This window comes from Heterocephalus glaber, unplaced genomic scaffold, assembly GCF_053883595.1.
Source record: "Heterocephalus glaber isolate CG9 unplaced genomic scaffold, H.glaber_assembly_v1.0 deba00001429, whole genome shotgun sequence".
NCBI classification, from domain to species: domain Eukaryota; kingdom Metazoa; phylum Chordata; class Mammalia; order Rodentia; family Bathyergidae; genus Heterocephalus; species Heterocephalus glaber.
Genome location: NW_028258294.1, coordinates 27609113 through 27628732, shown reverse-complemented (window position 1 = coordinate 27628732; position 19620 = coordinate 27609113). Strand labels below are relative to the sequence as shown.

The window sequence follows — 19620 nt, the reverse complement described above, 5'->3', positions numbered from 1 at the left end:
GGGATCGAACTCAGGACCTTGCATTTGCGAGGCGTGATTGACTTTTTTTGGTACTGGAGATCGAACTCAGGACCCTGTGCTTGTGAGGCAGGCAGTGGCACCACTGAGCTAAATCACTGGCCTGTGATTGACTTTTATATATTAATCTGTTTTTTTTTTTTTTTTTGGTATGGAGGATTGAACTCAGGATCTTGTACTTGTGAGGCAGGTACAGTGCCACTGAGCTAAATCCCTGGCCCTTTTATATATTAATCATGTATCCTGTTACATTACTGTAGTTGCTAATTAGTTTTAATTAGTTCTAGGAATTTCTAAAATATTTTTGTCTTCACAAACTATCTTTTTTTTAAAGATGAAATAATGGATATGTTTACATACCAGTGAAAATAATCTTCTGTACAGCTGAAAATTGATGCTGTAGGAGAAAGGAACAAATTGCTGGAGCAATGCTGTTGAGTTAGGTGAAAGGAGATGCACAAGTGTAGGATTGGCTTTAGATAGACATACAGATCATTTGTGTCCAACTCTGCCCAATAGAGCTTTCTGCAATGATGAAAATGTTCTGTGTCTGTCTTGCGTAGTACAGTAGCCAAGCCACATATAGCTATTAAGCACTCAAAATGTGACTAATAAGCTGGGCATGTGGTGCACACCTGTAATTCCTGCTGAGGCAGGAGGATTCGGAGGCGGAGGCAGAAAGATTGCAAATTTGAGCCCAGCCAGGCCAATTTAGTGACTTAGCAAGACCCTGTCACAAAAAAAACCCAAAAAACAAAAAAACCCAAAACCAACAACAACAAAAAACCTGTGGCTGGGGGCCGGGGATTTAGCTCAGTGGTTTCGCCTCATGCTGCCCAAGCTCAAGGACCCGAGTTCGATCCCTGGTACCTAAAAAAAAACAAAAACAAAAACAAACCTGTGGCTAGTATGACTGATGATCTGGATTTTAAATTTTATTTAATCTTAATTTAAATCTGATTAGCCACATAGCAACTGTACTGGACAGTCAGTATAGTACTAGACAACAGGTAGGTGTGATGATGAAAATCCGGATATTCTCTTCTGGTAGCCTTAGTTTTCTCATTGTATTAGGAAGCAGGATTGTTAGACAAGAAATAGGTATAAGATGAGATTTTGGAAGTTTGAAGTGAGAGAAGTTGTGAAATAGTTGAGAATAGTAAAAGACAAAAAGAACTAGAGAAATGAAGTATGATTGGAAAACAGAATCAACCCATTCAAGTTTTGTATGGGGCCAGTGTAGTTGCTTTTTTCTTCTCCAGCTATGTATATCTATAGCCACATGGGTGAGACACAAAACAGGAAATTTTAACCAGGATTTTTTTTTTTTTTACTTTATTGTCACGTAGTTCATGTACTAAATTGTACAACTTTTACCACAATCAATTTTAGAACATTTCCATCAGCCCAGTAAGAGACCTCATTCCTACCCCCAACTCCAGAGACCCCCTAGTCTACTTTCTGTTTTTATATATTTGCCTTTTCTGGACATTTCATGTAAGTGGAATCATACAATATGTATAGTTTTGTGTTTGGCTTCTTTCACTTGGCTGTTTTTGAGGTTTGTTCGTGTTGTATGTACCAGTAGTTGTCCCTTGTTACTGCTGAATATTATTCTGTTATCTATTCCTTCACTAGATGATAGATGGGTAGATTGTTTCCACTTTTTGCCTGTTGCGATTAATGCTGCTTTGAACATTCATATGCACATCTTTGTGCAAGGTTAGGTTTTAGTAAAAAAAGTTCAACAAAGTGTGAAGGGGCATGGAAGTTGAAGGTTTATGCAGGGAGGTGCTATAGTGAGTGACCATAGCTTTAAGATGGTATAGAGGGAAGTGGAAAACGCATCAAAGGAATGAAAGACAGTGAAAGGAGGTGGGATCACAGATGAATGTTCAAAATGTTGTCAGAATCAGGGTTCAGGGAGTAAACTAGAAAAAGTAAAGCAGCAATGATGGTGTGAAGGTCTCTGCATTGCACATGTTCTTTGGTGCCTGGCTTGTTCTCTGATATAGTACTTAGGGTTGGTTTCTAGTGTGGCTTCATTTTCAAGTTGGGAAAACTATGACAGCATGAGACCCGGGCCTACAAAGATCTCCATTTTGGAGGGAACAGCAACCTTTCTCTGAACTGGGCAGTCCCTTCAGAGGATTTTCATTTCCTACAAGTTGTGCTCAGGGAATCATTTTTATGACCACTTGCTAGGAAAGAAAGAAATCAGTTGGTTAAGAACTGAAGAGGTACACTTTACTTGAGGATGTATAGAGTAGAATGGAGAGAGCATGGGGTTTGAAGACTATGAATTTACCCCTGTCCCCTGGCTATTAATACCCTTTTGAGGCCGGGGATTTAGCTCAGTGGTTCTGGCACCTGCCTTGCAAGCGCAAGGTCCTGAGTTTGATCCTCGGTACCAAAAAAAAAAAAATACCCTTTTGAACCCCAAATTTCCACATCAGTAAAAGAGAGATGATTGTTTTACCTATTGTATAGGGTTAAGGTAAGTATTAAGTAAGAATGGATACATGAAAGTGATTTTAAATTATAAAGCAGGATAGAAATGTCATACTTTTCATTGAATTAGCAAACTGCCTAGGGTTCTAAAATTAAGCTGGTTTTCTTTACATTTATCTTTCTCAGCTTTTCCTAGTATATATTAATTTAACTGCCAAAACAGCAGGATCCTGCCAGGCATGGTGGTGCATGCCTATAAACACAGAACTTGGGAGGCTGAGGCAGGAGGATTGCCATGAGTTTGAGGCTAGCTTGGACTGCATAGTGAGGTCAAGCCCAAGCTGAACTATATAGTGAGACCCTGTCTCAAAAAAACAAAATCAACAACAAAACAGCAGCCCCTTTTGTCACAGCAATTTGTCTGTCAGCAACATAACATCTCATGTCTCATGTCACTGACTTTGAGCCAGTTATGTTAGATGGTATTGTCAGAGTTTGCACCTCAGAGATGGCACTCTGAGATTGGGTGTGTAGTGCTTTGGAGCACTGGTCCTGAAATGTCTCAAGCCTATTTACTAAGTTGTTATATTTCCTCTGTCTTCTTGAGATGTTGGCTTTGTATTTTAGTGATTTATATAACCAGGAGAAGTAATGGTACCATCCAGACTTAACAGTCACTCATATACTAGATGCTAGATCAGGTGGACTGCAGGCCTGACTCTAATGTACCTCTTTCTGAACAAAGCAGAAAATTTTAGTAAGCATGTAACACATAATCACATGATCTGTTCAGAAATATGAGCTGGTTAATTTCACAAGTGTTTAGGTTCCTAAAACCTAAATCTGTGTTATGTTAACAGTAGTAACTTGGTTTATGAACTTAATTCTTTCCGCAATTCTGGTTACAAACCTAATTGGATGAGAACTGAACCAACTTCCCCCATAAAGTCAACATTGAACCTAACCATTGAATTTAATTTGGTTCTTGTCCAATTCAGTTTACAACCAGAATTGTGGAAAGAATTAAGTCCATGAACCAAGGTACCGCTGTATTTATTTGAAATATTTCTTCTTTCTTCCATTTTCCATCTGTCCATCTACCCATCATCCTACTAGTAAGCAGATACTGTATTTATTGAACACTGATGGGCACTGTGATAGATCTTTGGTAGATTGTGATGATCAGAACACACAAAGTTCCTATCTTCTTGAACTCTATAATATAATTGGAAAGATGACATTTAAAAATAGGCATACAAATTTTTTATTGAATTACAAAATACTTTAAGTGCTTTAAAGGAAATGTACTAGGTACTGCAAGAGAATGAGCAGCAGGGAAGTACCTGTAGTCTCTTGTTACATCCTTAACATGTTCACAACAGGCCTGTAATTCATAGGTCTTGCTGCTGGGTAGCTCTGAACCACCAGTGGTACATACATGACTGTCCCATCAGGCTGCGTGGGACAGTTCCATTGGGTGGTACAAGCTGCCTGACAGCACGGTCCATCCCGTGGTACAAGCCACCCAATGGGACAGTCATGTTTGTACCACCGGTAGTTCAAGCTGGCAGAAACATGTTAAACCAGCTGGTTAAGCAGGTTCGGAAATCAGAAAGTCTCTATGAATATTTATTATACACTCCCACAGAGCTATACTCTTTAAGGAATAGTATAAAAGTAATTATAGACTTTGCTCTTGGGTAACATAACTTTTGTAGGGGGATCTACACATAAAACCAACTTGAAAATAGTGTTAATTTTTTTTTTTCTGGTATCGGGGATTGAACTGAGGACCTTGCACTTGTGAGGCAGGCACAGTGCCACTGTGCTAAATCCCTGGCCTTGAAAATAGTATTAAGACTATAGAGGTACCAAATTATGTGCTGGAACTTCAAAACCCATAGAGGTTAGAGGACATTGAGAAAGTTCCTGAAGGATGTCATAGTTGAGTTTAGGCATAAAGGAAAATTAGGATGCAATAGGTGCTGGTAGTAAAGAGGGAAGAATCACTTGTTTAAATCAAGAAGAGGAAATCTTGACTGTAAGTGGAAATATAGAAGCCTGTTGGATGAGGGGTCTTGGCTCAGTTAAAAAAGTAAAAAAGCTTTATTTACCTATTTGTTTGGTTTGAATTTGCTATTACTTAACCTACATCATCCAAACCAGAACCCTTTTGAAAGTAAAAGGAGCCTTGTCCTTGCCAAATTAAGGTGTGTAGTCGTTTTGCTTTAATGTAACCAAAATAAAGAGCCTTGTCCCCACAATGGATGGGAGCATGACGCATATAGCTACTTTCTCTGTCCTGTAGTCTATGAATTTGCCCATAGTTTATTTTCTTGATTTGACTTGCTGATATTTCTGGTTGTTGAAACCTAGACTGGGTCTCAGCTGTCTCACAGGGAAATAATCTGGATAGTTTGAGGACAGTCCCAGCACATTTTAAAAAAGTACTACTATCTAGTGTATATTATTGGAGATTCCTTGCCAAGAAGCGACCTATGGCAGTTTTGTGATTTGAACAGATTTAAGAATTCCAAATATCAGTGAACAGGTGAAGAAACTTATTTAAAGTTATAGTTAACAGTAATTTATTGTATTTTTCAAAATAACTAGAAGAATTTTAAATGTTCCAATACAAAGAAATGATAAATGTTTGGGCTGGTGGATATGCCAAATTGCCTTGATATGATCATTACACCTTATGTACAAGTTTTGAAGTATACCATCAGTATGTGTAATTATCCCAACTAAAAATTAAAATAATTTTATTAAAATTATTGTAAGATAAGACCTTTGGTGTTAGACTCAGAGGAGTATTTACGAAGTAAGGCTAAAGAACTCTTTTGGGAGAACACTCATACACTTCTTTTCCTAAATGGCCTTTTCTTTCACTTATTGGAGTCCCAGAGACCCCAGATCCCATTAACTTGCAAGAAGATCCAGGGATGGGCTGGGGATTTAGTTCAGTGGCACGGGACCCACCTGGCAAGCACAAGGTCCTGAGTTCGATACCCAGTACAAAAACAAAACAAGAAGATCTACGGATAAGATCTCAAAAACCAGATTTTGGTTTCTACTCATGCATAACTGATTCCAGAGCCACAACTTCCTGTCTTTGAATTTGTGGTGTTTGTATCTGGCAAAATTTTTGGAGGATTATGAGACTCCCAGAATGTGAAGTCTAAACTAGTTGACAGTATCACTTTTTAAACCAAACACATTTGTCACTATGGCCATCTCATATTAAATAGTTTCTAAAATGAGAGGATTTTTTTTCTTCAAACCAAAATATAATTATTACTTATATCAGATAGCTTAACAAGTAGGTGGAGTAATTCCTACTCTGAGAGTCCTCAGAGAGGAGTGAAGGGAGAGTGTTGCAATAAATCACCAGCTCAGTGGTGGGTTCCTTTGTAAGTGTGGTGAGAATGCCGGGCAGTGGGAGCCTGGTGGGAAATGCCTGTCCAGGATGTTGGAGTTGGCCTCCTGAGTAGCAGGGCCTGTTTGTAGCTTTGAAAAAAGTTGAGAGGCCATGCTACTGCTTTGCACAGCCTCTTTCCACCCACTGTTTCCTTCTTTATTATAGGGTCCCTTTTGTCTTGCTTGTTTTGCTTTCACTATAGATTTTGGATTGTGAGATTTTAGTGTTTCATTTTTGGAGCACATTAGCCTCATCTAACTGCATTTTAGGCTTACTTGATCAGAAGTTTGAGACAATTTGGGGGAATTTATACAGGACAAAATTTCAAAGCCATCCACATTTATAATTACAGGTGAAGAGCAGATGCAAGAAAGGAGTTAGAAGTTAAACCCTTCAGCTATATGGTAGGAGCAGGGCCTTTTTCTAGTCAAAGGACCTCCAGAGCAGCAAGGTGAATACTGTGTTGATGTGTTGCTTATGGTTTTTTTGTGTCCAGAACAGGATTCACACTGGCTACTGAACTTTAGCTACTTGGGAGAATTTTTACTGAGGCCATAGCTTTCCTTGTAACCTCCGTGAAGTGAATCTAACAACTACAAGGCCTAAAGAATCCATGGTTCTCTGGATGTGGTGGCACATGCCTGTAATTCCAGCACTCTGGGAGGCTGAGGCAGGATGACTGCAAGTTCAAGCCCAGGCTGGGAAACAGTGACTTAGTGAGAATAAATGGTGGAATAAATGGTGTAAAATGTAAATTAGTTGGAAGCTTATATTCTACTCATTCAAACTTAGTGAAATAAAACAACAACAACAGTTCATTGTTGTTTTCTCTCATGGTTCTGGGGAGTTCACTGGGCGCAACTAGCCCACTCTTACTCAGCCTCTTATGCATTGGTCATCAAGTGAAAGCCAGTGCTGGAGGCATCTCAAAGGCTGTCTCAGTCCCTTGTTTGGCAGCTGACACTGGCAGTTGGAACATCTACCTACATGTGGCTTCTCCATATGACTTGAGCTCTCTTGCGGCATGTTTGCTGGCTTCCATTGGAAAGTATCTCAAAAGCCATACAGCTTTTTATGACCTAGCCTCACAAAGCATGCCCCCTCCTATTGGATGGAAGCAAGCCACATGAATAGCCCATGCCCAAGAGAGAAGAATTTAAAATTCCCCTATTTATGGGAGAAGTGTCAAAGAATTATGGACATGTTTTAAAATCATCACAGCTATTTTAATGCTATTATCTTTCCAAATTAAATAATTTTTCCTTTTAGAGAGGATTTCTTATAGAACAGACATATGGTGTACAAAATAATCCAGCATGCTGTTTCTGCCTGAAGCTTCTTGCTACCCAGGTGGAAAGGGAGACTATCTCCCATGGCAGAATTTGGTTGTAGGCCAACAATTTGACATGCTTCAGATGGTATTCTGGCCCTTCGGGTAGAATTAGTTCTCCCTCCTGAACAGTAATTGAAATACTCTTGTCTTTTTACTACATGTCAATCATGGTAATGCCCTTATCTCCCTCACTGGTGCTAAGATTATGGAGAAACAGTAGGGAAAAGAGATCAGAGTTTTTGTACTTTTGTACTTCTTTTTTTTTTGTACCATGGATCCAACTCAAGACCTTGCACTTCTAAGGCAGGCGGCGGCACCTTTTGTACTTAGCAGCATATTGTTATCTCATGCTTTCTGTTTCATTCTCTATCAGTTTGAAGCCTTTCTTTTTTTTTTTTTTCTTCTCCCCAGATACTTTCCTCAGACCTTCATCTGGCAGAGCTATCCCAGGACAGACTTGGCTTTAAGACACATTGGTATAAAGAACATTATATTTTTATTCAGCTGCTTAATCTTTGAGACCTGCTGACACTTTAGGAAGAATAAAAAGAATAAACCTTTTTTCATTCTCCTAAAGTGCAGGAATTCTGCTTTGTATTGTTGTAAAAAAAAGTTCTCTAGAAAGAGACCATCTATAGACCATTTGTGTTTTAAGTTTGTGCTATAGAATCTCAGCTTTAAAGAATGTGTACAGTGTTTCTGCCACTGTTTTTGCTAGACTGAGTGGCCCACTGGCATCATCAGAGGTCTTTGTAATAGGTTCCTTGAAAGTTAGAGCCACATCTAATTGTAATTCCTTACAACTCCCAACATATTATAGGATCTAAGAAAATATTATTTGCTATATTTCACGTTCTTAAAATTGCATTTATACTAGGATAAAAGAAGAAGAAAAAAGTGAAATAAGGATTTCTTCAAAAGCTTCTGGTATCCTTATTTGGTAAAATAAAGATCACTGAATTATTTTAAAATATACCCATTGTTTATTTCATCTCTATAAAGCTTTCCGGAGTCATCTACTTGACGTGGCCTCAAATGCTTCTTCTGTTTGTGACATAGAATTAGACCAGATGGGGTCCAAAGAGCAGGGGCAGAGACCCTCTTGAACACAGTTGGGCATCTTCTCCATAGGAGTGGTTAATGGAGTACATACTGCCTATGTCTCTCAATAGCTATCAGATGGGTGAAAGACTGGTGAAGAGCACTTTCCCAGCAATCATGAATGGAGGGACTCAAGGTCAGAAAACGGCCAGTTGCATAATAGCAATTCTTTCTCAATTACCTCATTCTGTATGCTTTTTTTTTCTGGTACTGGGGATCGAACTTGGCTTCTTGCTTTTGCAGGGCAGGCGGTGGAACCACTGAGCTAAATCCCCAGCCCCAGTTCCCTCATTCTGAATATTGGCTAAAGGTGACTACTGGTCAGGAAGTTATGATATGTGAGATGTTGGTCAGGGTCACCAATCAGCAGAATGAGTCACTCTGTATGCTAGTGATACAGTGCTATGATTCCACTTTGTGCCTCAGTCACTTCCTGATCATCATGGATCTGTGGAGATTACTCTGAATAGTCAAAACTGTAAATACCTTCTTTGCAGGGCCTGCTGTAGGTGCCTGCTGAAAAGAAAGTGTCATATTGATCAGATAAATGATTATGACTCAGCAAAATTTGTGTAAACTGGAACCTGGAGAAGTCACTTGACCTGGATGCCTGCTACCTCTCATGTGCACTGTGACATCTCATGTGCCACTGTGGTGTCCCCCTCCACTCCACATATACTATATTTAGTATATGTGCTGCTGAAGCGAGCACAACTCCACATATACTATAGGCCCCTACTTTGCTCCACCTGATGACTAAATTGGGAAGGAAACAGAAAGAACTTTATATTATTATTTTTTGTATTTTTTTCTTGTGGAAGATGAATATTGCAAGATGGGAGGGAGGTAATCTAGATATTCTGAGAGGGCATATTTGGGGATCAAACTCAGGACCTTGCACTTAGGAGGCAGGCGCAGTACCACTGAGCTAAATCCCTGGCCCTTGGCTTTCTTTTTTTTTTATTCATTAAGTTTATTGGTACATTTTAGGTATACAATATAATAACATTCATCATTGGAAATTTGTACTTTCACATGATACATCTTGGTTCTTAATTTTTCCCCATTCCCTTGCCCTCCCTTCAACCCCTCCACCTCTCCCTATTTACAAAGACTTTGTTTCCGTTTTTTCCTTTTCTCATATTTATTCCTTTCCCTTCTTTCCTTTCCCTTACCCCTGTCATTTCAGCTACTTTATCTTTGATAAAAGGGCCAAATACTTTCACTGCAGGAAAGACAGCCTCCTTAACAAATGGTGCTGGGAAAACTGGCTATCTATATGCTGAAGATTGAACCTAGACTCCTATGTCTCACCATGCACTAAACTAAATCAAAATTGATCAAAAATCTAAATATTAAAAACAGAAACTCTTAAACAGCTGTCAGTTTTGCTTTTTGTTCAAGGCACCTTTCCTCTGCCTTTTTTTTTTTGTATCGGGGATCAAACTTGGGACCTTGTGCTTGTGAGGCAGGCAGCAGCACCACTGAGCTAAATCCCCAGCCCTGGCTTTCTTGATGTATCAAAGTCAGACCCATGTTTGTCCTCTACAAGATGGTTATCACATACCAATAATTCTTGGACTTTGAATTCCTCTTTAGGAGTAAGAACCCTTTCTTATTCATCATTGCATTCCTGGTGGCATTTAACCTTGTGGCATTGCTTGATGTGGTGCTCAGTTACTTGTGGTTGAACTAAATTAAATTGAACTTATATCTCATTTGTATAATATCTCTCCCTTGCTCTCTTCATCTCCTATCCATCCATCAATCCATTCTTTCAACATGCTTTTTTAGCATTTTTTTTGTTGTTGTTGCTTTACTTACATACTTTATTTTTTAATTAGTACATGTTAGCAGTATATAATGTTTACATTCATCCTAGGGAGCAGCTACGTGTACTTATATCTTCATTCTTTTTTTTTTTTTTTTTTTTTGGTACCGTTGATTGAACTCAAGTTCTTGGGCTTGGGAGGCAGGCGATGGAACCACTGAGCTAAATCCCCGGTCCTATCTTAATTCTTTTTAATTCTGTGCTTGCTTCGGCAGCACATATACTAAAATTCTTTTTAATCGCCTTCCCTGCCCCTCCCTTCTCCCTCTTTCTGTCTCTAGATCCCCTTCCCACATTTTCATATTTTTCTGTTAGTTCATGTTTGCAACACATAATGATTACATTCATTGCAGGTATTCGGCACACATACACAGTACATCTTAATTCTTTCTGTGTACCCCCCTTCCCCCCACCCTCCATCTCTTGCTCTCTTTACCATTTGCAAAATGTCTATCTTTGTGTTTCTTTTTATTTGTCCTTTATTTTGCTCTATATTTTATTTATACTTCAGATTTCTCATATAAGAGAAACCATATGGTAAGGTTATGTGTCTGATTTATTTCATTTAACATTATGTTTTCAAGTTGCATCCATTTTCCTACAAATGACTCGTTTATCCTTCTTTATAGTCAAGTATAGTATTCTATTATGTATAGATACCACATTTTCTTTATCCATTCATCTGTTGATGGACATATAGGCTGCTTCCAAGATTTAACGGTTACAAATTGTGCTGCTATAAACATTGGTATGCATGTATTGCTGTAACAGGTCTTTAAGCATGGTATCAAGCATTTCTTTTTTTTAAAAGTAGCATTTTATTTATTTATTTGGTACTGGGGATTGAATTCAGGACCTTGAACTTGTGAGGCAGGCATGGTGCCACTGAGCTAAATTCCCGGCCCCAAACTTTTCTTAACGCCAGTCACATATTTAAATAAATAAAGCATACTTGGTATCTGAAATCTAGATGTGGAGGTGAAGGGACAGACAATAAACAAGTTAACCAACAAATAAAAATTACAAATTTTGAAGAGTGTAATAAAAATGAGGTGCACCGAGAAAGAATAAGTGAAAGGAGGAAACCGTACATGCAGAGGCCCTAGGGTAGGAAGGAACTTGTATTTTTAAGGAACTGAAAGGAAGCTCTGTGGCAGGAGCATAGAGAGCAAGAAGGAAAATGATGCAAGGTGTGGCAGGTCAAGCAAACAAGGGCTGGATCTCCTAGGGCTTTGTAGGCCATGAGAAGGAATTTGGGATTCATTCAGTCTGTTGCTAGTAGCTGCTAAGTGGATAGAGCATGTAAGCTGAGAAGCCTTAGGTTTGGTTATGGTTGAACAAGTTGCTTCTCTTGCTTGATACTTTGGATAGTAGGGTGAATAAAATGAAATGTTGTGTGTTAAATCCTTTTTCCACCCTTGTCCAGCCTTTAGAGTTTGACCTCTCTTCTGAATGTACATGTTATCATTTTGAACTTCTGTGTCAGTGATTTATTATTTAATATATGCTGTTATGACTACATGCCATTTATATTCTGTTTCTCTTAACTGGATCCTTAGTCCTTTGAGAATAGATTTATGTGTATACTTGGCCACCACACAAATCCTCATGTGTAGTAGGCACTCAGGGCTTTTGTTTGTTTAGTTTTTGTTTTTGAAGAATTCAAGGTTAATTTTATTGAAATAGCTGTCTATTAGATTTTGTTTTATGTTTTTAAATTAAATTTTATTTTATTTTATCCCATTCTCCCCAATAGTTTGTAAACATTTTTATAAATAATATATTTGATCTACTTTTTATATATTTTATACTTTTGTTAAATGGAAAACAAAGTAAGTTAAAGTCCTCTGCTATACTATAGGGCAGTAATGACAAACCTTTAAGAGCTTTCAATGACTCATCAATGAAATTGAAAGGGAAGCAATACTTCCAAATTCATTCCTGGAAGCAAGTGTTATTTTGATTCCAAAACCAGGGAAAGACCCAGACAAAAAAAAAAGAACTACAGGCCAATCTCCCTAATGAACATAGATGCAAAAATCCTCAACAAGATACTGGCAAACAGAATACAGGCTTATCAAGAAGATCATACACCCTGACCAAGTCGGATTTATTCTAGGGATGCAAGGATGGTTCAACATTCATAAATCAATAAATGTAATACACTTTATTGGGGCAACCCACTTTCTGGTCCCCCTTCTGTCTCTCTTAGGCAGAAGCTTTCTCTCAATAAGTTTTTCCTACTCTTAAAAAAAAAAAAATAGAGGGGACCGGGCGCCTGAGGTACCGCGCTGTCCCTGGCCGCCCTCGCTCCCTGCTCCGCCGTCTCGTTTGCCGCCTTTCCACACGTGACCCTGGCGCTCTCCCGTCCAGCGCTCGCGTTCCGTACGGAGGACAGACGCGGGACAGGACGCACCTCGCGGTCTCATGTGCTTCCTCCCTCTGGCAGTCACCGCGCCACAGGCCGCGTTCCTGCCCCTCGGCAGAGAGCCCGCCGCCGCCATGTCTACCAGCGCACCGCTCAAATCGGTGGACTACGACGTGTTCGGGAGAGTGCAGGGTGTTTGCTTCAGAATGTACACTGAAGGTGAAGCTAAGAAAATAGGAGTAGTTGACTGGGTGAAGAATACCAGCAAAGGCACTGTGACAGGCCAAGTGCAAGGTCCTGAAGAGAAGGTCGATTCCGTGAAGTCCTGGCTGAGCAAGGTTGGAAGTCCTAGTTCTCGCACTGACCACACAAACTTTTCTAATGAAAAAAACCATCTCTAAACTTGAATACTCTAATTTCAGTGTTCGATACTAATAGAAAAGAAGTTAAAATTGTAATAACTCCAATGCACAATAGATACCATATATTCTGAAGTCTATATTCTAGAATAGTAGTACCGAAGTAGGATTTTAAAAAGGGTACTTTCTGCTCTGAAAGCTACAGAATTATGTTGCTAAAAATGTTTATCACTGAAATAATTTTAGTAGACCTTTTTGAATGAGCAAAAAAATTCTAAGTTTGAAAATGTCATTATGAATATTTAATATGAACATTCAATTTAAGCCTTTCTCATGAAATCTTTCATTTCAGTGAACATTATAGCGTACATATTATTTGGTTAGACATAGAAAATAAAGTGAACCATCCAAGGTATTTTAAAGTACTGTTTGTCTAGAGTGAATTCTAATGCTGTCTGAATAATAATTTGCTATTAAAATTGAGTTTAATGATTGAAGTCTTTGAAAGAACCAGTGGTTAAAATAAATATTTGTATGTGATCAGTATAATCATAAAATAATATCAATAAAGAGTTAATTAAAAAAAATAAAATAAATGTAATACACTTTATTAACAGAGCCAAGGACAAAAACCATATGATCATTTCAATAGATGCAGAAAAAGCACTGGACAAAATCCAACACCCATTCATGATAAAAACCCTACAGGAAATTGGAATAGAAGGTCTTTATCTCAGCCTGATTAAGGCTATCTATGAAAAACCAACAGCCAACAATCATACTAAATGGTCAAAAACTGAACACTTTAACGCTAAAATCAGGAACAGGAACAAGACAAGGATGCCCACTGTCACCACTCCTGTTCATTATAGTTCTGGAAACATTAGCCACAGCAATTAGAAAAGAGAAAGAAATAAAAAGAATAAAGATAGGAAAGGAAGAAGTTAAACTGTCATTATTTGCTGACATATCGATACTTTGCATAGAAGACCCAAAAAACTCCACCCAAAGACTTCTAGACTTAATTGACAGATACAGTAGAGTAGCTGGATACAAGGTCAACACTCAAAAAACAATAGCCTTGGGGCGGGGATTTAGCTCAGTGGTTTCACTGCCTGCTGAGCAAGCACAAGGACCCGATTTCGATCCCAGGTACCAAAAAACCAAACCAAAACAAAACAGTAGCCTTGTACACAAAAAGACTCACTGAGAGAGAAATTAGGGAAACAATTCCTTTTACAATAGCATCCAAAAAAATGAAATTATCTCGGAATCAGTCTAACAAAGGAAGCAAAAGACCGCTACACAGAAAACTACAGCACTATGAAAAAAGAGATCGAAGAGGACATAAGAAAATGGAAAGAGGGCCAGGGATTTAGCTCAGTGGTTTCACCGCCTGCTGCGCAAGCTCAAGGACCCGAGTTCGATCCCCGGTACCAAAAAAAAAAAAAATAGTGAAAATGGCCATACTTCCAAAACTGCTATATAGATTCAATGCAATGCTGATTGAAATTCCAACAATATATTTAACAGAACTAGAGAAAACAATCCAAAAATTCATTTGGAACCAGAAGTGCTTTCAATGAAACAAGCAGCCCTCTGTGGCATGTGTGCCATAGGTTCGCCACCATTGCCATAGGGTCTGAATAGTTTTTATTTTAGTTGATGCTGCTAAAGTGTCTGTGCAGGTTTATATTTTCACTGGTAAGGTGTTTCCTAGTTTCTTACCAATGTTAGATACTGTCATAGTTTTTTAACTTTTGCAAACCTGATTGTTGAACATTGTATTTAGGTTTCCATTTCTGTGATGGCTGGTAAGAGTGAGTATTATTTCATATGTTGGTCATTTGTATTTATTTTGTCAATAAGGATTTGATCTATTTCATCTCAAAAAATATGAGCCTGGCGTGGTGGCACATGCTTGTAATCCCAGTACTTGGGAGGCTGAGGCACCAGGATTGCTATAGGTTTGAGGCCAGCCTGGGCTACATACTGAGTTCAAGGCCAGACTGAACTACATGGCAAGACCCTGTCTCAAAAAAAAAAAAAGAAAAAAAAATATGATAAAGATTTCTATGTCTTAAAGATTTCTTTATATATTTTCCCTGTAGAATTGGTTTTCTTCTTAACTGTAGTAAGTTTATATACTCTAAATATTAATCCTCCATTCTGTGTATTACAAATAATTTATCCTAATCTCTTTCATTTTTTGCCTTTATTTCAGCTTGCCATTTGCACTCAACAGTAATACAGAGTGGCCCTTCTTCCATTTTAGTCCATTTGTTTTTTTGGTTTTTTGGTACCGGGGATCGAACTTGGGACCCTGCGCTTGCGAGGCAGCCGCCAGAACCACTGAGCTAAATCCCCGGCCCTCCATTTGGTATTTTTGATGATGATTATGTCCTTTGTGTGGCACAAGGTAGTTTTCTGAAATATCTTTGGAACCCCTTGGCGGGACCTGTCAACATACCATGAAAGTAGTCTTCATCAGTTCCTGCCTTGGTCCAATTGACCTTTTTTTCTTATTATAATTTTTAGTTATTTTATAAGTAACTTACAAAAATAAGAGTAAAAGGATAATGAAAGCATCATAATTTAAATGATATATATTCCCTGTTTTTATTGCTATATATATATATATATATATATATATATATATATGTACAGAGACTGCCAAAAAATGTTTACATACTTGAGCAGTTTGCTGTGCTAATAAATGTCTGGAAGCTAATATCCACCACTTTGAGGACCTCTTGTAATTGTAGTGCCAAAGGTAACTTGTATTAATTTCATGATGTCTCAATGAATTTAGTATTAAAATATTTATACAAGTTTTTCTTTTCCTAATGTATAACATTTTTTGGTGGATTCTGTATTTATATGTATACATAAATGTATATACGCACACATGCACATGCCAGAAATGCTTAATGCCTCTGATTGCAACTAGATATCTGTCTGCTGTTATGTGTAAATCTGGATTATATCAATTTTAAAAATACTATATATTTCAGATATACTGCTTATAAATTCTTGCCTGTCATTACTTCTGATTCTTCTTGCATTTATATCATCAAATTACAATACTTGAATATTTTTTGAAACTTTTGATGGCTTATGGGTTTTTTTTGTTTGTTTGTTTGTTTGTTGGTCCCAGGGCTCAAACTCGGGTCTTTGCGCTTGTGAGGCAGGCGGCAGAACCACTGAGCTAAATCCCTGGCCCTGATGGCTTATGGTGCCACTAAGCTACATCCCTAGCCCTGATTTTTAAAATTTTGAGATGGACTCTCACTAAGTAACTAAATTGTCCAGGCTGGGCTCGAACCTGTAATCCTCCTGCTTCAGCCTTGTAAAGTATTGGAATAATTGGCAGGTGCCACCATGCCCAGCTAGCATTATCCACCTGCGAGCTCTATCAAGTAAAATTTGGCACACAGCATCATGTATGGTCAAGTTTGTTTTTAGCATAACAAGATGGTTCAGTTCTTGTAAAATATTGCATGATGAAGTCCTTCTTATTGAATGACTAACTGGGTAAGGGTACCTTATTTTCCTTTGTCCTTATATATTGTTCACTCACCAATTCTTTTTTTTTTAAGGTAATGAGGTTTTACATTTATTAAAGGTAGGAAAAGAAAAGAAACGTATTCTGCAGATTGAGTTTGTGCCAAGTAAAAGTAGGAAAAGAAGTACACTCTACAGGGTGAGGGCGGACTACTGTGAACGAGAGCACTGTGGCTCACTCACCATTTCTTGAGTTTGAGGAAGTTCATCTAGTTTATTGCCATCTGTTTCCCCTAGTCTGAAGAGGTTTTGTTTTGTTTTGTTTTGTTACTGGGGATTGAACTCAGGACCTTGTGCTTGCGAGGCAGGTGCGGTGCCACTGAGTTACATCCCTGGCCCAAGTGTGAAGTTTTGCTAGCGCAATCAATTTCATCATCATTATTAGAGTTGGTTGTGGTGCCATTTTTCTCTTTGAATTTATCTTCTGATTTGCCTAAGAATTGAAACATCTTCCTCTGTTGAGTTTCTTTTAGTTGCTATTATACATGGAAAATTTAAAAAAGCTTCTGTATTCTGAACTATGTTGAACAAAAGCTAAGAGTTTGCTATAGATACTATATGTAGATATCATTTAATATGATACAGTACTTTGGGGTGTGCAGTAAGAAAACTGAAAGATAATGCAGTAAGGATGTTTGATTTCACTATTACATTATCCTTTTCAGTGATTTCATCATTTTTCTTATTTTCATCTTTTTTTAAAAAGCATAATTGTAAATAATTCAAGATACAGAAAATGTGCTTGCCTAATAGCATGCGAGAGGCCCTAGGTTCAAAGCCTAGGGCCTTGAAAACAACAACAGATCCCAGAAAAAAGTAAGACTACCAAGATCCTATAATGGGGTGTTTTTTTTGTTTTGTTTTGTTTTTTTGGTACTGGGGATTGAACTCGTGTCCTTGCACTTGTGGGGCAGGTGGCGGAACCACTGAGCTAAATCCCTGGCCCTCAAGATCCTATAATGTAGCTTAGATTTATAAAAAAAAGTATATGGACCCATATGATAACTGCTAGAATGGGCCTTATTTATTTTTCAAAATAGTATAATTTTTCTTTTTTCTTTAGAAGAATCTGAAAAGAATAAAATTATAAACCAGAATACTTGCCAAATAGTAAAGAACTGTTCCAAAGAGAAAGTTAAAAAAAAAAAAGTTCGGTTCAGTGGATGCTGATGTTATACCAAGGGCTGAGTTGCCCAGGAATATATAATGACTATATTAATGAAGTTTTTAATAGGAGTGATACTTCCGCTGGTAGGAGTTTGATCCAGGTTACGACCTGTTCCAGCCATCACCTTATCTGTGCACCGTGGCCAAAAAGAATAATTTAACTTCTTGTGTTGTGAGGGAGGCACTTCCTCTACTTGTTTATTCTGTTTGCAAGAGCCCTGCTTTATCTCTGTGTGTTCTCCTGTAAGCCTCTTTTCTGTATCAGAGCCCTTGAGCAGTTAGCTGTTGAAGTGAAGTGCATCTCTGTTGTGCACAGGGCACTGCCAGCGTCCCAGTTGGGAAGGATCTCTAAGCTGTGTGTTTGCCAAGCATGATATCATTGTGTACAGGCATTGCAGAGTTTGCCAAACTCAGATGTAAGCTGCGGTACAAATGCCATGTTGACATGACATTTACAAGTTTAGAATTCCGAGAAGGACTAGCACTAGAACACACCTCAGCTGTCTCATTTAGGGCAGCAATAACTGGGCCAACTTTTGATTTTCAAACTCAAAAATGAGAGTCAGGAAACAATACTTCATGTAGAATTTGAAACTATTACTACAGCTTTTTCTGGAAATGATAAATCCGTTTAGCTTGTTCCTGGAATGCAGAATAAACCATAATGATTAAGCATACCAACTTTAGAATAAAACTTGGATTTGAACAAGACTCTTTTCATTTACTCTGTGGGTCTGAGCAAGTTGCTTAATCTGTTTGACTGATTTTAAGCCCCAGTTTCCCATCTATAAAATGGAAAAGATCATGGGATATAGCTCAGTGGTTCTGGCACCTCCCTTCCAAGAGCAAGGTCCCGAGTTCGATCTCTGGTACAAAAAAAAAAAAGGGAAAAGCCCAGTGTGGTGGTGCACACCTGTAATCCCAGCACTCAGGAGGCTGAGGCAAGAGGATCATTGTGAGTTTGAGGCCAGTCTGGGCTACATAGTGAGTTCAAGGCCAGCCTCAACTATATAGCAAGACCTTATTTCAAAAAACAAAACAAAACGAAACAACAACAACAAAATCCAGGGATAATAATGTCATTTTCCCTGTATGATTATTAGATGGATTAAAGAATATATTTAAAAGCAAAAGCACTTATATTCTTCAGAAACTCATGAGAAATTTATGTTTTCAGTTATTCTCTTATTTCAGTAATGAGTAGAATAGATAGGATAGAATTTTGCAGGGACAAGTTGTCACAACAATTTGTGTGTTGACTCTCCCTGACTTGGGCATCAGTGAAATACTATGCACAGGCACCCAGGACTTAGTTTTCTTTGTCTGTTTAGGAAAATTTAGACCTGGAGTCAGGGTAATCTGAGTATGTGACATCTCTACAGTTTCTCAGATGCAGAAACCATTTGAGTGTTAAGAATTCATCTCTGCCTGGTGTGGTTGTGTACACCTGTAATCCTAACTACTTGGGAGGTTGAGGAAGGAGGATTGTAAGTTCAAAGTTAGCCTAGATAACTTAGGAAGACCTTGTCTTTTTTGTGTGTGTGTGCTAGGACTTGAACTCAGGGCCTCATGCTTGCCAGGCAAGCACTGTACCACTGAGCTACATCCCTAGCCCTGGAGACCCTGTCTTAAAATGAAAAGGACTGGGGCTATAGCTCAGTGGTACAGCATTCCCCTAGCACATGCAAGGCCTGCTCTAACCCCAGGACTCAAAAAGTAATAGCAGCCCTTTCATTGACCTAGGACTTTTCTGTGGCACATTCTTATGCAAAATGAAGACCTAGAGCTATTTTGAAGGATGTGCTTTGGCTTATTAGGGGGAGACTTTGTTTTTTTGTTTTGGCATGGAGAACTTGGTTTTAAGCCTTCTATAATGATCTAGTACCTAAATAGCAGACTTTTATGTGCTGCTTTTATAAAACATAATCTTCACCAGAAGACTTTAGTGTTGTTTCCATTAGTAAGTTCTCCCAAATAATAACATTCTTCTCCATTTCCCTTGTTTTT

At 38.3% G+C, this 19620-nt stretch overlaps 1 protein-coding gene and 1 pseudogene across 24 annotated transcripts in view; both read left to right on the top strand.

Annotated features, from left to right (window-relative positions):
* Nucleotides 1-19620, top strand: part of Alg9 (ALG9 alpha-1,2-mannosyltransferase) — a 116478-nt gene that overhangs the window by 77865 nt on the left and 18993 nt on the right. For 9 of the 23 annotated variants that reach the window (XM_021237890.2, XM_021237893.2, XM_021237891.2 and 6 more), the window contains one exon: nucleotides 7635-7699. The exons of the other annotated variants lie outside the window; for them this stretch is intronic. In XM_021237890.2, the coding sequence (XP_021093549.1) occupies nucleotides 7635-7699 (65 nt within the window). The remainder of the gene's footprint in view (nucleotides 1-7634; nucleotides 7700-19620) is intronic. 23 annotated transcript variants of the gene reach the window in all.
* On the top strand, nucleotides 7707-19617 carry LOC147827920 (acylphosphatase-2 pseudogene; annotated as a pseudogene). Its single transcript, XR_015451568.1, has one exon. The product of XR_015451568.1 is annotated as an acylphosphatase-2 pseudogene (transcript).